Source organism: Triticum aestivum, chromosome 2A (assembly GCF_018294505.1).
Source record: "Triticum aestivum cultivar Chinese Spring chromosome 2A, IWGSC CS RefSeq v2.1, whole genome shotgun sequence".
Classification (NCBI taxonomy): Eukaryota; Viridiplantae; Streptophyta; class Magnoliopsida; order Poales; family Poaceae; genus Triticum; species Triticum aestivum.
The window spans coordinates 768,230,312-768,243,330 of record NC_057797.1 but is presented as its reverse complement, the minus strand read 5'-3'; the positions used below and the strand labels follow the sequence as shown (position 1 = coordinate 768,243,330).

General features: G+C 42.5%; 1 protein-coding gene across 1 annotated transcript; it reads right to left on the bottom strand.

Moving 5' to 3' along the window:
• Positions 1 to 7,452: 7,452 nt before the first annotated feature.
• On the bottom strand, positions 7,453 to 12,644 carry LOC123186589 (uncharacterized). The gene is made up of 2 exons (XM_044598329.1): positions 12,241 to 12,644; positions 7,453 to 8,801 (listed from the first exon to the last, which is right to left on the bottom strand). The coding sequence occupies exons 1-2, from the start codon at positions 12,600 to 12,602 to the stop codon at positions 7,730 to 7,732; spliced, it is 1,434 nt and encodes a 477-aa protein (XP_044454264.1). The 5' UTR covers positions 12,603 to 12,644; the 3' UTR covers positions 7,453 to 7,729.
• Between the last annotated feature and the right edge of the window lie 375 nt (positions 12,645 to 13,019).

The following is a 13,019-nucleotide window of genomic DNA, read 5'->3' as shown; positions in this document are numbered from 1 at the left end:
TTCCATAGTAACCAGAGATTGCTTCGATCCATTTAGAATTTCAGAGTTTCAACATGTCATATTAATTTCTTCTATGGCCACAACAACCAGAACCGATCACAAGTTATGTGTGCCTTGAGCTCTACGCACAATGCAGACAACAGTGATGGCGACGCATGGGACAAGCTGGCAATGCCATGAAATTTGGTATTTGTCAAATTAAATTGGAAATTCACTTCCATAGAATCTGGTATTTGCATCCAATGAAATGGGAAATTGTTTCCAAAGAATTTGGTGCTTGCATCTAAAAATCGGATTTGCTTTCGTACTGCAAAAATGATGAATATGACCAGGTTTTGCATCGCTCTAGCACAATGCAGACGCCATGCTTCCAAAGGTATACTTTTTCTTCTAAATCATTATGATACTATTTTCATATATCATAAAACTGCTTTCATCCAAACATAGATTTGTTTCCATCAAAAGGGAAAATACATATTTTAAACTACTTGGGGATATGTTTCCACAATGGTGAAAATTTGTCTCAGTTAAACCAAGAATGTGCTTCCATGGTGATCGCGAAGCATTGCACCATCTACGGCAATGACATGAACTGCAAGCAAAAGTGCAAAGAACGTGTGAAAAGATATGTTGCATCTTACTACCTGCTTCTATGCTTCCTTCAATCCGGGACATAATCATGTGACAGAGTTAATATAATTCGATGAACAAATCCAAGAGCGGTGAAGAACTATATAATGCTTAAAATAGTGAAAATGTTCCTATGGCAAATGGAAACCACAATAGAAACCACGATCCATCCATTTATTAAATTTGTTGTTGATTAAGTAAAAACATGATACTTACAAGCATGTATGATGCATGGAGATGAAGCAAAATTAAACGCAACGCCGAAGCACAAGTTTGATATGTATGAAGCATACAGGACTCGGTGACAAAGCTTTAGCAACATAAATAAGCAGCAGGTTGTACGGACTGATAATACAAAAGTAATATGTATATGAAGCGTGGAATGGATGCAATCTCAACATAATTTCTGTAGGATGAGGAGAATCAGAACATAGATCAGATGATGAGGTATGGAGGCTGATTCCGTCCAACTTACGGCATGTGCTACGGTCATCTGCGAACATATATAGACAGCGATGAGGTGAAAATCCTCGAATTTATCCATGACACTATTAATAACTCTCCTAGTAGGAAGAACGAAAATGTGTTTTGTCAATTCGACTCATCCTAACTAGATGGATAAACGCATCTAAACTGAAAAAATGGCACAAATACTAATATTGCTGCCAACCGAGGAGGCATATTTGTGTGATGCACCTACCCAATTCACAAAAAAATTGTGGATGATTTATAGTGATCCAATACGTACTGGACTGCACAAATTCACACCCGCAAATGTGGCATAAACCGAGGTATTGTCATCTAGATATCAAACAAAAAAATTTATGTTAGGAATCAACTAGTATTGTACATGATTAAAAAGTACCAAGAAAAGAGGACTCAAATAATGTGGTGGCCACACCTGCGATATGCCATTCGTGCTTTGCTTTGTTCATGAACTGAGATGCCACTCCGACGTGGTGGATCGGAGTCCAGCAAGTGGAGCGGGGGGAGATCACGGTGGAGGTAAGGGTGACGGTGAGTTCAGTTGCGAGCTCGTCGGAGAGCAGGGTGCAGGCGTCGAGCTCGTCGGTGAGCAGGGGTCGCCGAGCTGCTAGGCGAAGAAGAAAGAAGAAGAAAGTTGTGTGTGAGGCGGGTAGAAGGAGATCTGGGCGAGGCGAGCTGGGAGCTACGCGTGCGATGTGGAGGAGGATCTCGGGGTCATGCGTGAGATTAGGGACGATTCCAATCGCTAGCGATTAGGGAGAGATGTTTGTGGGTGGTGGTGGAGGTGGTTATTAGTCCGATGGGATATTTTGCGGGTAGAAGCAGAGTCTTGAGCGTCAGATTTCAACTGAATCAACGACATAGGAGTGGTCTGACGCTGGTGTTTTTTCAGACTATAGATAGGAAGTGTTTCCCATTTTAGATTTTTTTTGACATTCAACACCTCCTTTATTAATTAGCTAAAATAGTAGCATCAGAAACAATCAGGGGGATAACCGCCCCCAGGGCTGTATCCAGCCAAACACCAGGAGGATTGAATTTAACTACTCTAGCTAACTCATGAGCTACTTTATTGTTATCTCTACAGCAGTGCTCAAAGATGATATGAGTAAAATCTAAGGACATAAAAAAACAGTCATCAAAGATGGCACTGGCAATCGAAGAAGAACTCCCTTCTTTAAGCGCATTGATGACCTCAAGACTATCCGAATTTAACTCGATCTTGTTGCATCCAGCGGCACGGGCTAGATTCAAGCCAAACCTTACTCCAGTTGCTTCTGCGGTAATTGCATCATAGCATATGTTCAGTTTTTCATTGGCCGCTGCCACGAAATTACCATTGTGGTCTCTAATGATAGCCCCCACAGATCCCTCGAGCGAATCATGGTCGAACCCCGCATCCACATTCAGCTTGACGTACCCATTCCTCGGCCTCATCCAGCCAGCCTGTCGGATCTTTGGTTTTGGAGAATAAGCATTAATATAGTTAGCAGCAAGTGATCTCACCGCTACACTGATCTGTGAAGCATTAAGCTTTACTCCTCCGTGTGTTAGCTTTCTTCTTTCCCACCACAAAAACCAGCAGCAAGTGGCAATTGTTTCTCTGAATTTGGGGAGTCCCAACACATGGATATGATTATCTGGAAGATTGAGAAGGAATTCTAAAGTTACTTCCCCAGATCTGTCCAAAACCAGGGCTTTAGTGGTTACCTCATGCAATCCAAGCAGCTTCCAAACCTCGGTGGCGACTGGGCACTCAAACAACAAGTGTCGAATGGTCTTAGGGCCTAGGTTGCAAGAGGGACAATGGGCTTTTATCTTGATATGTCTATCCGCCAATAACGCCCGGCATGGAATAGCGTTGTGGATCACTCTCCAAACAAAATTTTTAATTTTTGCAGGACAATTCAGCCCCCAAAGAGATTTCCAAGTGGGTTTAGGCGCTAATGAGCTACAGCCAGCGTGCAGATGGTGACCAAACTGGGCCTCCCAAACAGCATGATATGCGGATCTTACCGAGAAACCCCCTGTCTTTGTCAAGCTCAATGCCAAGAAGTCTGACATTTCATATATAGGCAGTGGGATAGCAAGTATTCTCTGGGCATCAACATGACAAAAAGTTTGGTACACAAGCTGCCTATCCCACTCCCCCGATGCAGGATCAATTAGCTCAGATACACGGGATAACAAGTGGTTACCTCTAGTGGAGATAACTTTTTTGGATGGTGATTGTGGGATCCAGCAATCTTCCCAAGTTTTAATTTTTTGTCCATCGCCCACTCTCCAGATTGTGCCGTGCTTCAAGGTGTCCACTCCTGCCATTATACTTTGCCATGTGTAGGAGGCCTTCTTCCTCAACCCCACATTCATAAGATCGTCATTTGGGTAATACTTTGCTTTGAGAATCTTTGCACATAGTGACTCAGGATCATCAATAAGCCTCCATGCTTGTTTTGCCAATAGAGCCAGATTGAAGCAGTGAATGTCTCGAAAACCCATACCTCCTCTGCTCTTCGGTATGCACATCTTCCACCAAGCAAACCAGTGCATTCTCTTGTGTGACGCATCACCACCCCACCAAAAACGTGATATCGCATATGTGATTCCTTTGCAATATTTTTTAGGAATTTTGAAGACCGACATCGCATAAGATGGTATGGCTTGTGCAACAGACTTAATAAGCACTTCCTTACCTCCAGAAGACAGGCACTTTTCTTTCCATCCAGTAAGTCTCAAGATTAAACGATCAATCAAATATTGGAAGCTATCGCTTTTATCCAAACCCAGGGTAGCAGGCAAACCCAAATACTTATCATTGATGGCCTCTGTCATTATATTAAGTGTGCCACAAACCTGAGCCTTCATGTTAATATCTGTGCTAGGACTGAAGAAAATGCTCGATTTATCCACACTTACTAGCTGACCTGAGGCACCACAGTATAAGTCTAGTAGTGATTTCAAACAAGTGGCATTTTGTACATTAGCTTTCATGAGAATTAATGAATCATCAGCAAATAAGAGGTTGGTGACCGACGGTGCATCACGACAAACCTTAACTCCCACTAACTCTCCTGATTGCTCTGCATGATTTAACAAGGCTGTAAGTCCCTCTGTACATAGCAGGAATAAATATGGTGACAAGGGATCTCCCTGTCGAAGTCCACGAGAAGGTTTGATCGTTTCCGATTCAACTGAATTATATGTCACTTTGTACTCCACCGAAGACACACATGCCATTATCATTCTGACCCAATCAGGTTTGAAACCCAGTTTCAGCAAGATTGCTTCCAAGAACACACACTCAACACGGTCATAGGCTTTGTGCATATCTAGTTTTACCGCACACCAGCCCTCCTTGCCCGCTCTTCTCTGTTTAATAGCATGGAGACTTTCATATGCAATCAGAACATTATCGGTAATAAGCCTCCCTGGGACAAAGGCACTTTGTGTAGGACTTATAATTTCTGGAAGTACATTTTTTAGCCTAGCAGCAATCATCTTAGAGATAGTTTTGTAGACCACATTGCATAAGCTTATAGGTCTAAACTGTGAGACTTTCTCAGGTGTATTTACCTTAGGAATCATTACAATGATAGTGTCATTCCAACCACGTGGCACCTCATGAGAGTTGACTGCATTTAACACCTCCATGACTAGATCGTCCCCAAGCATTGGCCAGAATCTTTTGTAAAAGACTGCATGTAAACCATCCGGCCCTGGTGCTTTAAAATCACCAATGGAGAATAGTGCCTTCCTAACCTCCTCAGCCGTGTAAGGTGCCATAAGAGCATCATTCATAGGATCTGTTACTCTTCTTTTCACTAAAGACAACACATTATGGTCCGGATTTTGAACATGCAAAGTGAATAGCTCAGTGAAGTATCCGGATATAATGGTCTTTATATCATCATCATTTTCTTTCCACACTCCTGTATCTCTAGTAGTTTTTTAATGCAGTTCCTTTTCTTCCACGCTGCTGCTGCTCTGTGAAAGAAAGTTGTGTTCCGGTCGCCATGAAGTAGCCAGTTAGCGCGCCCACGCTGGAGCCATATCATCTCCTCCTGATCCAACAAGTTCTCAACAAGAACCTGAAGCTCTTTCATCTTTTGTCGCGCTTCAAAAGTATTAGGACCACGCCTTAGTTTCTCTATTTCCTTCTTAAGCTTGTTTATTCTCTTCTTTGGGCTCTTGAGTGTCTCTCGATCCCATTCAAGCAGGTCAGTGAGAACTGCGTTAGTTCGGACAGAAAGCGGGGGACCTAGCCCTGCCAATTTGGCCCGTTCCCATGCCGAACTAATGATCTCGTTTACTGTCTCTTCGTTCAGCCAGCGCGCTTCGAACATACGGTTGCGCTTCTGCTGTAGACCCATCATTGGTTTATAATATTCAGTGTCAAGGAGAATCGGCCTGTGATCTGAATGTATATGATGCTCATGTACCAAGCCTGCATATGGAAATTTTCTTGCCCATAACTCGTTGCATAAGGCCCTATCGAGCCTCTCTCTAATAGGCCCCCGACTCCAAGTGAACAAGTCTCCTATCACCATGACCTCTTGCAAGCCACAATCATCAATACAATCCCTGAACTCCTGCATGTAGTGTTGAGGCCGAAAATTACCTCCTTCTTTCTCACTTGTAGTGATTATTTCATTAAAATCGCCAAGCACTAACCAAGGCCCCGCATTGTTATTATGAAGATCACGCAAGCATGTCCACGAGAGGTGCTTCCTTTCCCAAATTGGTTCCCCATAGAACCCAGTTAGCCGCCATGATGGATTGTCACCATCCTTCACTATGCCGTCAAAAAAATTGTCGGAAGAGTAATTCAAGACCACTTCATTAACTGAATTATAAAAGAGCACAAGTCCACCAGAACGGCCATCACTGCCCACCAAGTGAAAGAAATCAAAACCTAGCTTAACCCTCAATCCTACTGCCTTGTCCTTATTTAAATGTGATTCTGATAAAAAAATTACATCCGCTTTCACACGCTCTTGGAGCTTCAAGAGCTCTCGAACTGCCGTAGACGAAAGCATTCCACGACAGTTCCATGCTAAGGTTTTCATTGCTTCCGGCGATCCCCCTGTTCGGAGGTCGCCGATGTATTATCAGATTTTTTTGTAACTGCCTCTCCATCTGTTCCTTTTAGCTTCTTCCTGTTCAGACTTTTTTGCGGCGTGCCCCCGTCAACCAAAGCCTCTTCTTCACTTCCCTCAAAATGCTGAGCAATCACAACTGTATTACCCACCGGAATTAGTTCCCATTTTAGATTAATTATGATTGGTTTGCTTCCTAACAACTACTCACATAAATCAGGTCCATAACTGCTTCCGTAAATCACGTGAGTCTCTGTTCCCACGTCAGATTGTTTGCTTCCTTATTAGGACGGAAATTTGGATTCCATTATTATTTCTTCCAAATTGATTTTTCTGTGACTTTCCATTTTTATTGATATCTGTAACTTTGCTTCGACACCAGACAAGGTGTGGAATTATATGTGCTTCCTTCTATCAATGAATTTGCTTCCATGGTGAATTAAACTTGTTACCATTGATAGAAATTTCTATGTAAGGATTTTTTTTATTTCCATCAGCTAGTGAATTGCTTCTAGCCTGTCTTGAAAGTGTTACATTCACGGTACCAAAGCATGCAAAGGATAGATAGTACTCCCGTCGTCCAAAAAGATTGTCTTAGAACGAAAAAAACTAGACCAACTGAGAAGGAATTCTACATCATTATATTAAGAGGGAATGCAAGACGCTAAATTCAACCCAAAAAGTGGTCGAACCTAGGTCAGTGGGACGACACCACCGTGCTTGCACCACTGAGGGGCGGGGCTGCGGCCGGAGCTTGGATGGAAAAGGGGGCGAGAGAGGGAGGCGGAGCGATGAGGCCGCCTTCCATGCTGGTGGTGATGGTGTGGGTAGGCTGCCGGAGCGAGATGGGGCGAGGGAGGTTGGCATGATATGGGGCGGGGGTGGCCGGCGCGAGCTGGGGGCGGGGGTAGCCGGCGTGAACTGGGGCGTGGGTGGCCGGCAGGCGCGCGGGTTGGAGGGAGACCGGCGGGCGCGCAGGGTGGGGGAGGAGGCCACGACGGGGGCGCAGGGAGGAGGCCCCCGTCCCTCCCTTGAAAAATACTTCAGTAACGCCACCATTGAAAAATAAATAAGTAAACTGGCAATAAAGTAGCTCAACATATTTATTTAGTTTTGATTCAAAACAGTGCGGAAAATCCCCAATGCAGTTTTAGAATTAAAGAAACAGTGGCTCAACAAATTAGTACACAGACACCAGCACTAGATTATATACCCACTCAAAACTCGTAGAGATTGCAAATCACACAACAACAAATTATATTAATATTGGGTGTTTCGCCAAACGGAATACAAACTGAACTAATGTTTTATCAAGGACACCACACAACTAGGTTGATGCTCACAGACACAGCCGCTTATTCCAAACACATAGGAAGGATATAAAAAACTCAAACCAGAAACAAAAGCCACGACCCATGCATACATGCATGTTCAGTTGTTCACTACATCTTTATTTAGGTAATACATATGATGTAGGTTTCACATGTCATGGCCCATGCATGCCTCTTCAGTCCTCCTCACAGGTCTTCTTCTGTGGTATGGAACGTGATACTGGATGTTTTAACACCAAAATACATGCCATCGGTGAATTCCTGGGTAACTTCATCTCCATTGGTCAAAATATCCCTTTGCTTGTATGAGAAAGGAATATCACAGACACCATTTGATCCAATCGCTTTTACTGTCACTTTCTTCATTGGAGGAACTTCAACATCAATTTGTTTGCTAACTTGTTTTTGTTCAGTTTCGGTTTTTCCCCAGGTATATGATCCACTAAATTCAGTGCTCACCTCAATTTTTCCGTCAACTATAAATGGAACTCCGGCTTTAAGGTTGGTTTTGATGCCTATCTTCATTGAAACAGTAGAACTCCAGGTACTCGCCACGGTATGTGTGTATGTGAAGGCCATTTTGGTTTTGTTTGTTGTAGTGGTCTTGTTTTCAACAATTTGACTATCCAGACCCTCAACATCCTTGGTATAGATCTTAGCTTCATCTAGGCTAAAATGAATATCATCTATGTCTCGAGAAACAACTGGTTCATAGCACTGCATTCTTGCTTCAACTGTGATGGAACCAATACCAGCATTGAGGCAACTTGTTTTCCCTTCTGTGGTTAACCTTTTACAGAAATTGTTGTTGCCCAAGTTTTGCAGTGCAATGAAGTCAGGCCCAGTGGTCACCTTGAATAATGTGTCAAGGTTGTTGTGGGTGGTGTCACTTGAATCAGCCCAGATCCAATTTGGGCTCCGCCTCCAAAACCTATCAAAATAGTTGGATTTTATACGGACAACTCCATCTTTATTTGTGAAAACTTTATGCAACACACTTGGATCTCCAATATCTGTTTGGGAATATTCAAGATAATTATAACCCTCGACGATCTTCGCGCCAAGGAACTGCCCATTGTCACCTTTGAAAGCAAGATAAGTAGGCAACTGCTTCTGTTCCGACACATCAAGGATAGTGAAGGCACGAAGGAGATTATCTTGATCAGCTTCTTCGTGTGCTATATGCAAGTAGGGACGTTTGGACATATCAGAACTTGATTTCACGCAAGCATATTTTCCTAGCTGGGAATGGAGGAACCTGTCATGTATAAATAAACAATTGCAAACATAAGACGGGGAAGGTAAACACGAGAGTCAGGCTGTATCATTGCAGGTTGAAATACACCAAAACATGAGGCTATTTATTTAAACAAAGCAGCACGTATTCAAAAGTTCCCACGAGCCTAGCTAGAAGATGCCTTCTTAGAGTCACGATTGATAAGAAAACAACAATTTATTTGCAGTGCTTGTACAAGATAAGGAATTAAGAAGCAGTGATAAACCCCATATAGGCATGCATTTGGACACAAAAGAATGATATTAGTGGATTTTAACATGTTGTAACAGGATTCAAAAGCGCTATAATATGGTATTTCCTTACTCTTTTTTCAACAACTGTTACACGGGTAATTTCCCATGAGTTTGCATGTTGTCATGTGTAGGAAGTATATGCTACCAGATTCTTTTTTCTAATCTAGGTAATACACACCAACGACACCGTATTAATCCATCATTCTTATTAATTGGCTCATATGATCTTGATTCAAGGCTTATTTTCTTGTGGCTAGGGGCAGTTTCCAGGGAATGGTAGAAAGTAACAACTAATACTAACTAAAGAATAAAATCTGATATTAAACATATAGTTTTTTGTTATGTTTGTAAAGACAATAGTGAAATCATCTAACAGTATGTGGAAGAGAAAAACATGTGAGTGTAATGTATAGATGCAATTAAAAGTATGTTATGCACTCCAAGTATGCATTTCTCATGATCAACTTATTATTCTATAAGTGAGTGTTGGCTCTGAGAAAAATAGACATGGATAAATAAGTAGTAGAACTTTCATCAAACAATTTTTTTTATGTATCTTAGTGTTCTAGGAGGGAAAACCACAAATAGAGTTCACAAATTACTGATAAGAAGGAATATAAATAACTCTTGTATTGTATGGCTCCTCAATATTAATTTTAAGTGGAAGAAAAAGCATCTAGTACTTAATTTAATAATTAACCCTTTTGCAACGAATATGCATTTGTTATGTTAAATCACATTTAATTGGTCGCAAATTCTATCGGGTGCATGTCCCCAAAATTGTCTCACTGCATTGGCCAAATGGAAACTCTCCGCTAGGGCACGGGCATATCTTCGTGAATTTTCCACTTCATGTTGACATCATTGCATTATTTGCCAAATTTGATTTTATTTCAAATGGTTTATCTCACAACCCTTAATCCGATTAGCAATCCTCTTCACTGGTGAGTTTATCTTGACGAGGGCATCATAACAAGACCCCATGTTGGCATGTTTTGATGGTATATTTCATCACCACCATATTAGCAACGAACAATTGCCACAATAATAGTTTATGGTTACCAGACAATAATTTGACATGTTTTAGGCATTCCAATGGTAAGCAGAGGTAGGTAGGGAGTTCTCAAATGTTACCAACAAGTGAAAGATGGTATTGTATCATAAAAGTAGTGTAATACAATTCTTACATGCACGAAGATTGAGATTAAGTAACCTGGTAACCAAGTTATCATAATTTGGTAACTAAGTGAATATAATCTGGCAAATAATTGACAATAAACTGTCAATTTGCCGATGAAGAAAAATCACCGAAATATATCGACAAAGGATCTAGTATTGAAGATCTAATCGCAAGGAAACCAATAGTAAAAATAGATCGTAAATCACATTAAGGGTTCGAGAGATAGAAAAAATAGTTATAAGATGTTTTTAGAGAATTTTGCATGTGTCGGGGAGGTTTGGCTAGCTGGATGGCCCACGGCAAGGCTAAAATGCGGCGATGCTCCATAATTCATTCTTAATTGTTTCGATACATTAGTCGTAGACAAAAAGCATGTTGGTCCATAATTAAAAGAATTCTGCTATACACACGACACTACACACTTGATTTCTAGACGACACTGGAGATCGCGCCGTCCGATGCACGACAGCAGCATTGCTTCACCGTTTGATAGTGTCGGCTGCTTGTCGTGTGTGTCGTGTGTGTAGTAGTTCCGTATGCACATCGGTTTCGGAATTAAAAAGAGGCTATGCACATGTGCATGTAACTAATGTGTGCACTTTTAGGAAATTTTACCCTTCAAGAGTGGGTGCTTTTTGTCGCAAATTTGGAGTGCTAATTAAATTTATTTATTTTTTCACAAACTAAACTAAAAAAGTACACTGATTTTGTTCATCGGAAATTTCTTTAATATTATGAGCACTACAATATTATTTAATCAAAAAATTGTTTATCTAAAATTTCTTTAATATTATGAGCGCTACAATATTGATTAATATATGTATTTAGCTCTTGTGGAAGCATGATTTGATGATTGATCATAGTTCACAATTACTGTACACAGATTTCGCTTGTATACTACAGGAAGTATCAAAATAGCAAGGCATTATCAATATACGCACTCGTTAAGTAGGTCACCATGTTCGACCTATCTCAGCCCTAGCTTAATTAGTTCAAGATGAATGAACAACTCAAACTAAAATAGCTTTGGTACACTGCTGCTACGGGAAACAAGGTAAAAATGAAGCGCTGGAGCTACATGGGTGGGGTGTTAAAAGTTGGCGTTCTGGTGGGTGACATGGAGTAACATAGTTTACCAGAGCTTATTACAAAGGAGGCTTCTTATAAGCTGGTCGTTGTTAATTATAATTTTTTATAACCCTAGTACAGCACAGTGGATCAAAGTTCTATTTGCTTGTTTGTTTGTTGCATGATCCCAGCTGATTATATGGAATGGCCACCACAGACAAAGAAGTCAACCTCAGGGCATGAATCCTCCGACTGACCTCAGATAAAACCTGGGGGAAGAAGCAGATACCAAAGGCAAAGATGTTGAAGAAAGAAGCATACCCATCGGAAGATGTCAAATTCCCCTGAATGGACCAGCAAATCCAAACTTGTGTTCGAGCTTTCTCATTGTCGGCACCGCTTCCCTCCCCGGAACCGGAACCGCATGGCGGGCCTCCAAACTGAAGGTTAGACTAGAGGGGCAAACGTTGATTTGGCGCTGTTTCCATTGACTGGAGTAGGCCCCTTTCCGATGCATGAGAAGGACATGAAGCAAATCAACGGACTGAGACGAGCACAACCGAGGAAGATAGCCAGAGAAGCTTGCATTGCCTTTGCAGCTACCCGCTCGAACAAAAGCGGAGTAGAAGATGAAGATAAAGGGGAACCAAATTCCGCGAGCCCAAACTCAAACCGACGGCGCAGGGATACAGACACGGAAGGGGAAAATAAATAGAAAAGGAAGGAGCTGTGGAAACCTCTGGGAGAGAAACCTAAGATAATGTACAAAAATATGAGGGGCGGGGCCTCCCTCCACGTCTCTCCGGCGGCCAGAAAGAGAGGCGAGGGAGGAAGAAGAGGAGGAACACCTTACCCACGAGGGAGGCAAGTATTCTAGACTCGGATCCATGATTGTTAAATTTGCAGAAGTAAACAGAACCTGCAGGTGGAGTCCTCCTCGTCGGCGACGGGGATGTGCTTAAACAGGGTGCATGACGGCTTGGAGAGGTCCTCCTCCAGCTCATTTGCGGTGCCAATAGTCCACCGAGTGCTGCCGTGAAGCACGCGCTGCTGTGGCACCCAGTACTTGTTGTTGTAGCAGCATCTGACGTGCACGAGCCCGTCGTGCTCCTTGGACGGCTCCAGGTAGAACCTGGAGCGCGGGTTCATGACGCCTCCGTCGCCAGCGCTTAGCTCGATGAAACTGCCGCCCTGGCTCTCGTCGTGCACGGAGCGCAGGTAGCTGTTGTCATGCTTTGAGCGGAGAGCGATGCATCTTGGCAAAGCTGACAGTGGAAACATTTTTCTCTCCTCTCTTGTGTGTTACCGCTCAGTGTTTAGGACCGTGAGTGTGGGTGTGAGCTCTCAAGCTGGAGAGCTTCGAGTATTTATAGGTGGCCAGCGGTCGAAGGTTTGAAAAATCACTGATACAACCTCTGAACACATCAAAGGGCTAGGATTAGCCCTTATCCCTTCATTAAAAAGGGTAGGATAGTCATATCCTATGCCCCACCCGTTCCCGCCGGCGCAGGTGTGTACTCCCTCCGTCCGGGTTTATTAGGCCTAAAGACAACTTCTCTTAGATCAAGACACATAGTAATTTGCCCACATTAATTCTTCCATTCCACTCCCAATGCACTCTCTCACATGCATGCAACCAATGAAAAAGCACGCATGATGTGTATTAATTTCTCAGTCATGGCACCAACAACAATGACT

Excerpts from the sequence above, each read along its gene's own strand:
- LOC123186589 (XM_044598329.1), bottom strand. The coding sequence starts at position 12,602 with ATGTTTCCACTGTCAGCTTTGCCAAGATGCATCGCTCTCCGCTCAAAG. Across the intron at positions 8,802-12,240 it reads GAGGAGGACTCCACCTGCAG|GTTCCTCCATTCCCAGCTAG; the intron begins GTTCTGTTTACT and ends TATACATGACAG.